The 14734-nt window shown below is 36.6% G+C and overlaps 2 protein-coding genes across 3 annotated transcripts; one reads left to right on the top strand and one right to left on the bottom strand.

Moving 5' to 3' along the window:
* Positions 4791 to 9448, bottom strand: LOC18614381 (transcription factor UNE10). 2 transcript variants are annotated; one of them, XM_018113996.1, is made up of 6 exons: positions 9012 to 9444; positions 8194 to 8896; positions 7967 to 8065; positions 7588 to 7653; positions 5446 to 5805; positions 4791 to 5087 (listed from the first exon to the last, which is right to left on the bottom strand). In XM_018113996.1, the coding sequence occupies exons 1-6, from the start codon at positions 9110 to 9112 to the stop codon at positions 5004 to 5006; spliced, it is 1413 nt and encodes a 470-aa protein (XP_017969485.1). In that variant the 5' UTR covers positions 9113 to 9444; the 3' UTR covers positions 4791 to 5003. The 2 variants fall into 2 exon arrangements, with proteins under 2 accessions (XP_017969485.1, XP_007052181.2); XM_007052119.2 differs by lacking the exon at positions 7588 to 7653 and having other exon boundaries at positions 9012 to 9448.
* On the top strand, positions 11570 to 14694 carry LOC18614383 (F-box protein At5g51370). The gene is made up of 2 exons (XM_007052121.2): positions 11570 to 13152; positions 13919 to 14694. Exons 1-2 carry the CDS (start codon positions 11861 to 11863, stop codon positions 14190 to 14192), a joined length of 1566 nt encoding a protein of 521 aa, XP_007052183.2. The 5' UTR covers positions 11570 to 11860; the 3' UTR covers positions 14193 to 14694.

Below are 14734 nucleotides of genomic sequence, written 5' to 3' on the forward strand. Positions count from 1 at the left end.
TATTCAACAAGTCATGTTAAATTTTATACGATATATACGATTAACAATTCATTTAAACATAATTAACACAGTTAATATGATGAATGTGTTCAAACTTGTAAATAATTCACATAAATCGAATTATACAAGTTGACACAATAATCTGATTAATTATTAAACAAATTTTAAAAACAGTTAAGTTAGTTTCGTTTAAAACATATAATTATTGTGTCTTAAATGTAATCATAAAATTAATACCATTAAATTTAAATTTAAATCCGTTTAATCGTATTTTCATGTCTTGTACAAAGTCACCATATATGTATCTAACTTACTATAAACCCCTTGGAGTTCATTTGTCTCTCCTTTTACCCTTAAAATAGCACCTATAATGTGAGCTTAATTATTCGAACCGACACTTTCACTGGTTGCATCCCATTCCTGCCCAAACAGTTGAGATAGGCCCAAGCAGTTCCTTGCTTGAGACTTACCAAAACTGTGGCTTGAAAATCTCAGCTGGGCCAGACTCTGTTGCAGATCAAGTCCCATTCTTTCATTGTGATCCACAATTTTTTGTTGAAATGAACTTTGATTGAGAGTGATTTGGACCACCAGAATCTTATACATAGTTGATTTTGCCTCAAACTTGCCTTACTAAATCTTTCTCAATGAATAGAAAAAGGGAAAAAAAATCTGTATTGTTTTCCTTGATGTGATAATAAAAAATGAACCCCAACTGGCACTTACTTTTCTAGATTTTGAGTACATCTAATTATTAGTATATGTATGTGATTTTATTGTGTAAATATAAGATATTAATAATTATATGGATAAACGTGAATACAATATGATTAATTAATTGTGTTAAGATCTTAAACGCGTATACAGATATATTTAATAAATGTGTAATACGATACGATTAATATATTTATTAAATATGTCGAGTTAAATTTTATACGACACGACACAATTAATATAATTAAAATTTATACAATTTATGACATGTTTACACAATTGATATGATTAACACAATTAAATTAAAATATACATGATTTTATTATTCAAATTTACAATAAAAATTTTAAATAGAATAATATTTATCAAATGTAATAAAATTCACTATAGATAAATCTTAATTATCATAAAAATATTAATATTTACATAGATTAATAAATGGGTCTTAATCGTGTACGAAATGTGTCTACATGATACGTAAACACGGTTAAATAAATAAATAATAAACAAATAATTGGTAATATAAGTACACGATAACTCGATTAACTAATCATGTTTCAGATGTGTCTTAGACGGATCAAGCAAATTTGACACGATTAATACACGAAATATAATTAACTTAAACTTAAACTAGCTTAAATCCATGTTGTATTACCATATCGTATATAAAATTATTGGGTCTAATTTCGAGTCTGAATGAAATTTTGCCCAAGTCAGGCCGAGAGAATTTAGTTTGCTAGGCCAGACCTGACCCCCAAGGCCACAGAGATTTTAGCCAACTTTAGCATATACTCAAATTAGCAAAAAGATTATATTTTATGTACATGGAGATTTTGGGTTTTTTTGACCAACAAAGTCCATCTTATCAACCAGAGCCCAACAGGCATCATATGTACACAATAAATGGGATCCAGGCCCAGGACTAAGTCTCCTTCTTTAGGTACAAAATAGAATTCCAAGGCATTAGTAATTTTTTTTTTTTGGGTTAATATAACCTATAATTTCAATTTATTCATTGATATTCTCCGATTTAAGTTCAAAATATTTCAAATTTTTTTAATTTTACTTTAAAAAAATCATGAAATATGTAATTGAAGGAGAATAATTACTACATTAAAAAAAACTCTTTTCCGTTCCTCAATTTTTGTGTTTTTTTACTTTTATGAGAATTAAGATAAAAATTTTAATTTTGATGCATTTTACATTAAAATTTTAAAATATATTTATAATATGAATGTGTAAAACTTTTTAATATTAAAAAATTGGGAAAAAATTTATAGCATCAAAAAAAGAATATTAAGTATGTAAAAAAATATTTTAAAAAATTAAAAAATGATTTAAAAAAAAAAAGGAATGAGGGAGTATAAATTTTGTCTGAAAAGGATATGTTGTGCATAGTTATTGTCAAAGTTGTTGTTAACGTAAAGCAAAAAAAGAATAAAAGTAAAAAGTTGTTGTCAACGTAATTATTTTTCGATCACCATCATATATTAAACTCTTTTAGAATTCACATCATAAATATCCACAAGAAATTGAGATATTTTAGAAATTAAATTAATTATTGGTATAATACTTACAAAAATGTTTAAATTATTCAAAAAATTTTAAAAAATTACATTTAATTAAATTTTTATATTTTTATTTTAAATTAAATAAATTCTTATATTAACAAGATGCTTTATTTATCTATCCATTGGCATTCGCTCTTTATTTTTTTGTGTGATTCACAAATACTTATACTCTTGGTCTATACCCTATTTGATTCTCCAACAATGTAAGAAAAAGGAACATGATCCATAGGCCAGATAGGACATGATCTTCCAGCCCATTAGCTTTCTTTTGGATGAGTTAAGAAACTATAGCCATGCAATGCAAAACATCTCAAGTGGCTTTCTGAAAATGACCAACTCTGTTGGGATTTGTAATAAAAAACAAATGGTCCAAAGGCATCTCTTGAGAGTTACAAGGTCAATTTGCATACAAAGAGTTTTTTTTTTTAATAATTTCAAAAAAAAATTAATATTTTGAATACAAAACCATTCACCAATCACCAAACTCGATATTAAAGTGTAATTTAGTATAAAAAATTTATAAAATCTTTAACATATGACACACACATATATATATATATATATATATATATATTTCCACTCTTATGATCTTTCAGATTATTGTAAAATCATATTCGCAAAATTGACACTTATTTATAATTAATCAATCTTGCAATTCATTATAAAATATTATAAAATTTTTGATATATGATAATTAATTATTTTATATATATATATATTATCACTTCTTGCAGCAACTCGAATTGTTGTATCAAAATGAATGCAAATCCCATCATTATCTAGCTTCCAGAGTTGCTTTGGTCTATTGTTTTTCTTTTTCTTTTTTGCTTTTCATATCCCATTAAAGAGGTATTCGAAGAGATCACTAAGAAAAGTTGACTTCATTCTTTCTCTTCTGTATATTTGTTGGCCACAACGAGTGATAGAAGAGCAATGAGATTGCAACCAAAATGGAATTAGAACAAATAATCTTGTGATGGGACAGAGCAAATGACATGTGCATCTCCAAATTGGGGAAAAAAAAAAAGGTAAAAAGCCAAAAGAAAAAAGTTAGGACATAAGAAGAATATGGTATAATATATTTTTTTGGTAGAACATGGGACTAGTATATCATATCACGGTCCATGCACAAGTCAAAAGTTTCACGTTGCATATGATTCTCCCTTCCATTACATCTATTACTTCCCTTTGTTTTTTCTCACCTTTTTCTTTTTCCTTCACTTTTCCCCCCAACTTTCCAATGGCATTGAGGGGACTCAAGGATGATTTAGGACCTTTCTGTTTAAGGCCTAGACACCCTTCAACAAGACCCTTTAGGGATTGTTTCCTAGGATTTGGTCCAATACATCCGACCGACAATTTTTTCTTTTTCGTAAAGTAAATAATAAAAGTATCAATCAAACATATCAATATCGAATTTCAATAATGCTTTTAAAACATTATTGATGCATTACAAAATCTAAAAGTCTAACAATTTTTTGAGAATTTAATTATCCAATCTGAAAAATCCAACATTAATGTTGAAGCGTTGGATAGATTAATTTTTCTTTAGGTGGGGAAAAATCGAAAGAGAGGCTAACTAAATCTTCAAACATAAAAGGCATTTTGTGGTGATCTCATGGTCCAAGCGTCACGTTCTATAATCATATACTCTTATCTCTCTCTTAAATTCGATGAGGCCGGCAGCCTATCACATTCACATCACCCAAGCACTACGATGGTTACAACAGCTCAACGTGAAGTATGTTGGGGTCCCTCGTTGAAAAGTAGCATGAATGTTTTTCTTCATAGGTTTTTTTTTTTGTAAAGATAAAAACAAAAACGGTCCCATGGAGCATTCGTCTGGTATCTCATGGCGTTATATCCTTGTTGAAGAAATCATACAAGGTGCCTCAATGTCTATCTTTGAAGCTTTGGAAGGTTGATTCTTGGTGTGTAACCATTGTTTCAAAAGTGAAAGTTTAAGCATGGTTTTCCAGCAGAACTCAACTTACAGGTACAGCCTGATCACCAGAGACTCCAAAACGGAAGGGAGAATGTGAAGGAAAGGAAGAAGAATTTGTACTGTAGGCTTGGGAATTTTCATTTCTCTCATGATTTTGTCCGAAAAGGCCAAAGTCATTCATTTATTATATGGGGCAAATGATAGTGTTGTGTGGAACCCATTGGAACAAACGTGTGGTGATTCCTAGATTCAAGTTGACAAATGAGCATCCAATCATTTACATGTTCATCTTTTCATGAGCATTACACGTTTGATGTCTCCCCTTAGGCTTCGGAATCGACAACCAACTATCAGATATTGATTGAATATCCACCATTAAGTCATTTTTTATGTGAAAACAGATATGCTTTCTCTTTTGCAGGGTTAAGTTTCAACGCAGAATTGAACCTTCATTTAGCAGAAGGAAGAAGCCTTAGATCAAGTTTCAGCTGAAAATTTTGCTTTTAAATTATATTTGATTGAGACTTGGAAAGATACAAAATTTTACACAGAATAAAAGGTTGAGGAAAGGGGAAGATTCGAAGCTCTTGGATCAATGGAACCATGATACTACAAATTCAGAAAACAACAAATTTGCAGCAAAGTTACCACCCACAACGCTAATAATTACATGAACTAGATCGTACCAAAACCCTGTGCCAGTGTGAGAATTAAAACCCAAGTTCAGGTTTTTGTACATAGAAACGCAGCTAGCTAGGAGTAAGGCATGAAGCTTAGTTCTTCGAGCTAGAAGCCGGTGGATGTTGCATCTGCTGATACATGGCGGCCATTCGGCTGTAAGCATCCATGGTGATTGGCTGCAACAAGTTTTTGCAAATTGATCAAACAACTGGTATATATACATATATCTCACGTCCATCTAGATTATTTGAAAATTTAATTATGCTGATTTTTAAGATACTGCGAGTTGCTTCTCTTTTTCCTTAATGAAACATATATAGTAACCACTGATTATAACTAAATTTAATATGATTTGACTAGTTAATGACCTGATTGGTACACCGCAACCACCGAAATTTAGTAGTTCTACAATGAGACAAGCATGCTGGAGCCTAGAGCCTAGAGCCTTTAATATGGACCTTTCAAGTTTCAATATACTACAGAAACTATAGTATAGTAAGATATTTTTAACATGATATAGAAAGCAAATGCTACCTGTGACTGGCACGCCAGGAATGCTGATAGAGGGTCTGGCATTACAGCTGCTGAGGCAGCTTGTAACCGGTCACCAGAGCCATCCCAAGGAGTCATAGTCACGAAAGGATTAGGCAGAACTGGAGAGATGCCGGTGATGTTTGGCCGTCCCATGGTCCTCATGTCCATGACCCCCATTCCTATGCCCATGCCCATCCCCATTCCCATCCCCATCGGGGCCATCATTGACATCTGGAGTTGCTGTTGCATCGTCATCGGGAACATCATTGGGGGGATGTTCATCCTACTCATCATATGCACTTGTGCTTGTAGTTGTTTCAGATATTCAATCACTTCGTCTAGCATTGAAGCTTTGTCAGTCTGTAATGAAAAAAAAAATCGCAAAAAGCTTGTGTTAAACAAAATAATATAGTGAACACCAAATTACTACACATTATAGTAACTTAGAATAACAACTAAAACATAAAAAACTTTTTAGTTTTTGAGTTTGTTATTTGTACTTTGTAAATGAGAAATCTCGAGAAAGGTACACCCTAGAACATCATTTGAAGAACCATGTTCATATCATGCTTTTCTTTTGTTGATCTCCTAAACATGCAAAGCATCATATGCCCGCTTGCCATGTTTACTGGAAATCAGTCTTTGATATGCGGGTTTTCTACATTAGTTGCATTGAAATCAACTTAATCTTCAGTAAGACTTGAACCATTCCAATAGTTCCATGCTTGTTTACCCTTTTCTGATACATAGTTTATTCACATACAGTTGGAATCTACAGTTAATATCAGTTGTTATTTATTCAGTTAAGGATAGAATGAGCTCAGAGTTCAGACTAGGCAGAAGGCTTAGGCACTTTTCATAGGTCAAAAGTATACTCTACAGGCCCTTATGGCAACTGTCTGCACCACACAATTCTTCAAATCTTTTTATTTTATGAATAATCAGAGTCAGAAGAAACACACATCTCTCCCTACAGTGTTAATTGTGTCACTATATTGGAATTGCATTGCTTGCAATGCATGACCGACTCGGCAAGGCGTGTACAGCACCATACTTACTTCCCTATACCATTTTCCAGTTAATATGGATTAGAATCATGGCGATGAGAGATTTCAGACAAGCCCCAGAGCAACAGGGGCCTACCATGAAAGGGTATTTATGTGGTAGCAGGTGATTGTCTCCACACCTAACAACCTTCCATCAAGTTGTCCCCATGGCAAAATTGGTTATGTGGCCTAGGATAATTGAAACAGTCCCGAAATTCCCACAACCATTTGAACTAAAGAAAAATTGTTTTGGACCACATTAATATCATTCTATGTCTGCAGCTGTCTACTGCAGACTAATCTGGGAGGTTTGAATCTCTTAATCTGAAGTCATGTTGGATATATATGTTGATGCATGCATGGAATAGATCCCAACTTTCTACTGCTGTCTCTCGGCGTATAGTTTTTCAATCTGCCAAGAACTGGCAAATATTCCAAACTGCATAACTGTTCTATAAAATATGGATACCATCTATAAATCAAGCTACCAATGGACAAATAATCAAATCTTAGATATGCAACTACTTTACATCTAATCTTATATCCATAAAGAATAAAGTTCTTTATGGATCCAACTTGTTTCAAGTTTAAAAGACACGATAGCCATATCAGTAAAGGTAATTCTCTCCGTTGGAACAGAAAAAAGAAGTACTCTTTTATCTTTTGGCAAATACATGGGAATACCCCAAAAAAGTATCTAGTCGAGGATAAGGAAGAACTACCATAGAGAAACCTCAGCCCACAAAATTATTAAGTGATAGCGAAGGCAGGAAGACTTCTACAAATAAAACTAGTACCATTTTTTCGTCGGCCTTTTTGTTCTGTTTTTTTCTATTATTGCTTACCTTAAGGTGGGTCCTTTTTGAGATATCCTACAGATATGCCTCCAAATCTTCTTTAACTTTAGCAGGACAAAAGATGTACTACTACTCACTAATTACAAAGAAATAAAGCAATTTCTGCCAGTATAAAGTAATCCTACTGTGTTACAATTGTGAAGGATATTCTTGAGGCACTGCCAAATTTTGCAGAGATTTAGTAATGAATACTACTTGTGTGTTTACTATACGTGAAAGCTGCAACGAAAATTTTGTACCTTGCTAGAATTGGGTACCAGCTTCTGTAATGTCTTCATCCTTTGATTTATCTTATCTCTTCTTTTCTGGGGAAACCAAAAATCAAAGGAAAAAAAAAGAAGGTAAATACTACTCCTCACAAAGAAGGAAAGTCAAATTCCTTTCTTTATCCTTTCTGACTGTAGCCAATTGAAAACTAGTCAGTAACTCACTTTTGCCACTAGCATAATCGAATCCAATCATTGACAGTGAGCATCAGGTTATTGTCCCATTGATGAAAACAGTTACTATAACTATTTTCTTAATCAAATTATTTACTGATGTTTAGTCCTGATTAACTGCAAAACTTGAGAGAGAGAGCGAGAGAGAGAGAGAGAGAGAGAGAGAGAGAGAGCATACACGTTCGGACTGGTTGTGGATAGCAGCAGCCCTGCTCCTTTTAGTTGAAACTGAAGATTTCCCAGTTTCCTTCCTCTTGTCTTCCTCACCGGCCTTCCTCTTTAACATAACAAAAAAAATTCACAAACAAAAAAGTACCAAAAGAAAGTTTGTTTCTCTCTCAATATTATTGTAAAACAAAACAAATTACATGCACATGCAATAATAATAGAATAGAAGAACTTTACCTGGGGTCTACTGTGGCAGACAGAGTCATGATCATCGGCAGTGGTGGCCTTGGTGCAGGGTCTTGGAGAGCTTGTGTTTTCAGGGGAACCAAGAGATGTGGAAGTGAATCCCACACCGAAATCTTTTTCATACGAATCAACAGTCACGTGCTGGCTATCCGTTCCGAACGTGGCACTGGCGCTTGCGTTTTGGTCCTTGCTGCTCCACTCGGGGGCTACAGAAACACGCGCCTCCCGTGCGCGTTTCCCTGTGAGGAGTACACCGTCGTCTTGGGTACCAGTTGGCCCACTACAGGATCCCACCATAGTGGAGCATCCCACCACGCAAGTGCCTCCTAGCCCTCGTATAGATTCCATCACGTGCGTGGTCCGGTCCTCGGACCTGTTTGAGCAAGGTACCAAAGCATCCATAGTCATGGTGGCTGATGACGACGCCACCGCCGCCGCGGCGACTGCAGCACGGTGGTGGTCGAACCAGGGTACAAGTTCGTCCCTGCCGCCATCGAGAGAAACATTACGATATGGAAAGCTAGTGGCCTGGTTCACTATGGACTCCAAAGTGCCACCAGCGCGTGGTTTATCCCAAGTGTACTTAGAGGGAGAGGTGGAGTTTAGGGGTTTGGCCGGCACGCGTGGCGGACCTAAACTGTGCATCGCTAGTTGCCCATTTTCCCATGTTAATTCCGCAACTTCATAGTCTAACCTGCAAAGCAAATCACAAACATCAACAACAACAACAAAAATGGAAAAACACACAGAAACACACGTACATAAACACACCCTACAGAGAAACAGAAAGAGAAAGAGAGGATTTTTACATGGGCACATCAGGGGCAGTAGAATTGGAGTTGGAACGGAGGGAGTGGCGTGCAATAGCAGGATTGTCGTCGAGATCCCAACTGGGAACACACTGACTCATTTTGACAGAACTTGCCGGGAGTACTAGCAGATGAGCTTTTGCAATCCGTTTTGCTTGACAACTTTCATGTATCAGACGGGATATATTGGGTCTTTTCTTCTTTTTCTGTTCAGATTGTTCTTCAACTGATAATGGGATTTGAGAATAGAGTCATACAGTGGTACTGCAAAAAAAATGCCTTCCCCTAGCCTTTATTATTATTATTATTATTATTATGGAGATAACAATCACAGTCAATCAAGGAGAGGAGACAGAGGGAGAGGGAGAGGGAGAGAGAGAGAGAAGGGTTCTGGTCCATATGTAGTAAAAAAACGAGGAAAGTGCTTTAAAACTAACAAAAAATTAAAATAAAAGGGTACGAAATAATGATGATGGGGTTTACTCACTGGGGTACTATAACAAGCCGTATCCACTGGGAGACAGCCGCAGAAAAAAGAGGCCAAAAGAAAAGCTGGGAAACAAAAGGAGAGACTCCCAAAAATAAATATCGACCCGAATTGTGGTGCGGGATAAAGGCAAGCACATTGAAAACAGTCAGTAACCACGCGGGACCCCCTTCATGGAGGCCATTGAATCATATGTTCCAAGCCCGCGCGTGGACAGACTGCTGAAATCTGGTGCAGAGGATTAACCCCAGCTCAACCCTGGAACAGTGATTCTCACTCCCAGGAGCAAAAGCGCCACGGGATCTTACTACGGTATACGATAAGGGTACTTCCAGGACATATAGCCAAAAACAGGGGAAGAAGGAAGGTTGAAACGTTGTTGTTGCAGGACCAAGGCTGTCAGTGTAAAGTTGAAAAACTATATCTCCTGTCTGATGTGTCTAGATCTTTTTCTTTTTCTTTTTAAAACAAAACTACCCTTTATATGCCAATAGTAATATAGGTTCAAAGAAAGAAGAGGATGTAGCTATGTGTTTTTTCACGGTTTTTGCGGTGGTTTTAAGCAGCCATGTTAGTGTGACCCGGTCATTCATGGTTTTCCTTTTTGGTGCAAAATCACTGCTTAAGTGAACAGGATTCAATCTGATAAATTCTTCTCAATTTTATAGCTAAATGCAATGGGAAACAACAATGGTCCAGAGACGCCGGATGCGTGGTTCATTATTTCCAAATTCCATGATGGTTACCTGTCCAAGCGCCTTGATTTTGCATGGATATTCCACGGTCCGAACATTAATCATGGGAGGCCAAACCCCTGTATTGATTTTCATGCAAACCCTTCCAACATTTTTCATATCCTGTCAGCTTCTCAATTCATAATAAAGAGGGCTTAAAACTTCAAACCCCATTTTTCTTTTGGCTACTAATCAACTATACTTGCTTAAACACCACCCAATCCCCCACCCCCCCCCCCCCCCACCCATACTGCACCATTGGCAAAAGGCTATCAATTACTTCACCTAAAGAAAGCTAGATGAAGTGATCATCTTATGATCCCCGACCTTGGTACAGTTGCTTCATGCCAGCATTACCACAGTTGGAAAATGAAAATTGCTGAAACAAGTTTGCAAATGGATTTGGAACTGGCAGCTGGGCCACGAACTTTTTTTCCCCAAAACCATCCTGCAAATTTGTATGGGCTCGCATCTGGTTCTGTATTTCAACAGGGTCTATTGATGGGCTTTGCCCCCAGCCCTCTATTCCCCTCATTTATTATTACCATTACGTTACTTAAAAGCAGAATTCATTCATGTTGATTTCCCTTGCTTCGGTTTCAATGAACTTCCCAGGAGTCATGGCCACCTGACTGCTATAAATTTAAGAAAAGGAAATCCGAACTATCAATTACAGGACAAAGCAAGTTTCACATAAATGCAGTTTGTTCTACTGTTTTGGACCTACAAAACTTCATTAAGTAAGCCGAAAATAAAGTAAAAAAGTTTTGAAGCTAAACCCAAGTACTAGCCCCTTCATCTAATCATACTTCAATGATTACTAATGTGATTAACTCAAAAGGGAAATGACCCTGAATACCTCATCACTCAAAACAACATTATTTTCAATTAGCCTCTTTTTCCTTTTTTTTTGTACGTTTATTCCCTGCAGTCAAAGCTATAATTATTTTGCTTTACCTGAAAAAGGCCCATCCTTTTTTTTTTCTCCAAGATGATTCCTTTTTATTTTTCAGAATAATTAAAAAAAAAATTTTGGGACATGGCTGGCAATGGGGGAAAAGGGGGAAGCAAGATCTTATCCACTTAACAAAGTCAGCCGCTCAAATCACAGACTACTACAAGAGACAAAACTGAACAAAGTTGTAATGGCAAAACACAAGGGCGAACCGACAGGAAGGATCAACCAGTTTCAGGTCATAAGTGTACCGATCAACTGCACCAAACCTCATGCCCGCCAACTCCAATCATTGTATTTTATTATGCCACGTCATTCGAAACACTTCAACACTTTGCAAACGTGGCACCCTTTCAAAGGATTTTCCTTTAGTTCATGGGGGTTGGTCGCTTTTGGCTAAACGTTTTTTGACCCTTCTTGAAGGGATTATCATCGGGAAGGGGTTAATAGGAAGAGACAAATGGTTATGTTATTGTTGGGAGTCAATCCAGTGATGGAAAGTGGGAAACTACAGAGAGGAGAAGCTGAATCCTTACTACAATTAGACAAAAGATAGAAACAGAGAGATAAACTAATTAGCTAATGCAATTAATTAGTTTATGCTTTTTGGATTGGATTTTCCAGAAATTTTCAAACTCTTTTTTGGTTTAAAAAAACCCCAAACCCTTACAAAATGTCACGTTCACCAGAATCACCAAATTCCCCAAAGACAAACCCTAGCGCTAACCTTAGCCCTAATTCTGACCATTACCATGAAAACTTAGACTTAAAGCCACCGCCATCACTAAATCCCAAGGGGAGGTCAACGGCTCAAAGCTTATCAGACATTGGGTTCAAAGATCAAGCTCTGAAGCATGTTTTTTACAAGATGCAGCAGCAGTTCCAACATCCTCCCGGCAACACCCCATCACCATCCCCGCCATCCGAGCCTGATTTAACATCATTTCAATCACTTTCCTTAGACCCCACAGCACCAGATCACACCTCCCTCCTCTCCGACGAACTCCTCCTCAGAATCTTCTCGAAGCTTCCCATCTCTCAGCATGTCTCCAATTCCTTGGTCTGCAAACGTTGGTTGTACCTTAGCGGCCGCCTGGTGCAATCCCTTAAAGTTACAGATTGGTCATTTATCATTTCGGGCCGGGTTTTTAACCGGTTTCCCTATCTCACCGATTTAGACCTCGTCCGTTCGGGCATTCGGACGCCGAGGAGCTCTGGGATTTTAATGACCCACAAAACGATGACTGTTCATGTCGATACTGATTTTACACCCAACGGGTTTCTCCAAGAAAGAGCGTTGTTACCGTCAAATTCTGTTGACCAAGGGCTGAAAATGATAGCCGAAAAGTACCCGACTTTACAGAGGTTAGTGGCGATTGGGGCGAGCGAAGAAGGACTGTTAAGAATTGCGGAGGAGTGTTCCACATTGCAAGAATTGGAACTATATTGTTGTGGGGATATGGCTTTGAAGGGTATTTCGGGGATTAAAAACTTACAGGTAGTGAAATTGATTGGTTTTATTGATGGATTTTATAATTCGATAGTTTCAGACATTGGGTTAACATTATTAGCTCAAGGGTGTAGAAGATTAGTTAAGCTTGAGCTTTGTGGATGTGAAGGGAGCTACGATGGGATTAAAGCGATAGGGCAATGTTGTCAAATGCTTGAAGAATTAAGTCTTCGTGATCATAGAATGGATGGTGGGTGGTTAGCTGGGCTTTCCTTTTGTGGGAATTTGAAGACTTTGAGGCTTAAGTCTTGTAAAAGTATAGACAGTAGTCCAGGGGCGGATGAGCATTTGGGATCTTGTTTGACTCTTGAAGAGTTGCATTTGCAGCGGTGTCAGATTCGGGATAAGCAAAGTTTTAAAGCTTTGTGTTTGGTTTGCGAGAATGTGAGGGACATTGTTTTACAGAATTGTTGGGGTTTGGAGGATGATGTATTTAGCATTGCAAGTATTTGTAGGTATGAGACTTTTTTCATTTCGATTACCGTTTTCTGTTTCTTTTACTTGGCGTATTATAGTTTTGTATGTTTTCTGCTTCTGATTTGAGATGATGTATGTATCAATAGGACGGTGGAGTAAAACTAGCTAATTCTAGGTGCAAAAGCTTTGATAATTCAATTTCAGTGTTAGATTATTTGCAACCTTTTATCCCTAGAAAGTACTTTTTATTGGCATTGCTAATTAGGAAGCAGAGTATTGGTGAATTGATGATCTCATTAGAGAATGGTTGAATTGTTTAACCAAGTTGATGGGTAAAATTAGTGATCAGGTTTCAAAAGGCTTCTGTTTTCGAGCAATGGGCCCTTTAATCTGCAATATGACCAGAGGAAATTTTAAGACTTAGTTGAGGCCTTTGACAGTTGATTTCTCTTGAAATTATCTGCGCGAATGAAAGCAATGAATTTCTAGAAAGTTCAGACGTATTCCAAATAATTAAGAGGACATTCCCTTCCTCTTGATGCTTGATAGGTTTAAATATCTCATTGATATGCTTATGGCATTCCTTTAGTATGATACTTTTGCTTCTGCCTGTTTCCTTTGTAATTTTCATATTCAAACAGTAGTTAATAAGGAATTTTAGTTGATGATAATGATTCATCCTTAGCTGTCTAGTTTTTTTCATCACTTTTTCCCTGGATAGTCATTTCGTGACAGTAATTTTTTCCCTCTCCATTATTCGAATTATGGTTACCTATTTCTTTTTCTCTTTTCCCCACTTTGTAGGAGAGTGACGCTTCTTTCCCTGGAAGGGTGCTCATTACTGACACTAAAAGGTTTGGAGTCGGTAGTGCTTTCTTGTAAAGAGCTTCAGCGATTGAGAGTAATGTCATGTAACAATATTAAGGATACGGAAGTCACACCTGAACTGGCTACTTTGTTTTCTACGCTTAAAGAGTTGAAATGGAGACCAGATTCCAGATCTCTGCTATCCTCAAATCTTGCAGGTACTGGAATGGGAAAGAAAGGTGGTAGATTCTTCAAGAGGTCAAAGGATTGATTGTTCTTCCTGATGATGCTATGCATCTGCAACAAGATGTGAAAGAAACACATACACACCACCCTGTTAGACTCCATGATCACCAAAGCTTTCTATACTTCAGATGATGTTCATTTACAGTGACAGCCTGATAGAAGAGGATGGTTTCGTAACAAGCATCAAGCCAGCCTAGCCTAGCAGAGTTGTCATATGAATTATTTTGATTCCTGTCTCTACCCGGTTGTTGTATATGGGGTTATAACCTGTATGCCAAATGTCAACATCAAGCAAGAATAGCCTTGTTAATGTATTATTGGTGCTGGGAAGTCTGGTACCATCTAATTTTTTCAGTGAGCTTAGATTTTTTTCTCGTTTCATTAACAAGCGTAGTCACCTGACTTTGCTACTTGATGTAAAACAGAAAGGATCATATAGTTTTACACTCCCCCATTTTTCCATACTCATTAATTGTAGCATTTCTCCAGGTTAAATTTGCTTGTTTGCAAGGAAATATTTGATACAATGTCGGTTTATAATACTTACATAATTGTCATTCAATCCTA

Source organism: Theobroma cacao, chromosome 1, assembly GCF_000208745.1.
Source record: "Theobroma cacao cultivar B97-61/B2 chromosome 1, Criollo_cocoa_genome_V2, whole genome shotgun sequence".
Taxonomy (NCBI): domain Eukaryota; kingdom Viridiplantae; phylum Streptophyta; class Magnoliopsida; order Malvales; family Malvaceae; genus Theobroma; species Theobroma cacao.

What these genes read in the sequence shown, in the direction of transcription:
- LOC18614381 (XM_018113996.1), bottom strand. Translation starts at nt 9,112, where the DNA reads ATGAGTCAGTGTGTTCCCAGTTGGGATCTCGACGACAATCCTGCTATT. An exon ending in TCCACAACCAGTCCGAACGT is followed by an intron (nt 7,654 to 7,966) that starts GTATGCTCTCTC and finishes TGGTTTCCCCAG; the next exon opens with AAAAGAAGAGATAAGATAAA. An exon ending in TCCTGGCGTGCCAGTCACAG is followed by an intron (nt 5,088 to 5,445) that starts GTAGCATTTGCT and finishes AACTTGTTGCAG; the next exon opens with CCAATCACCATGGATGCTTA.
- LOC18614383 (XM_007052121.2), top strand. Translation starts at nt 11,861, where the DNA reads ATGTCACGTTCACCAGAATCACCAAATTCCCCAAAGACAAACCCTAGC. An exon ending in AGCATTGCAAGTATTTGTAG is followed by an intron (nt 13,153 to 13,918) that starts GTATGAGACTTT and finishes CCCACTTTGTAG; the next exon opens with GAGAGTGACGCTTCTTTCCC.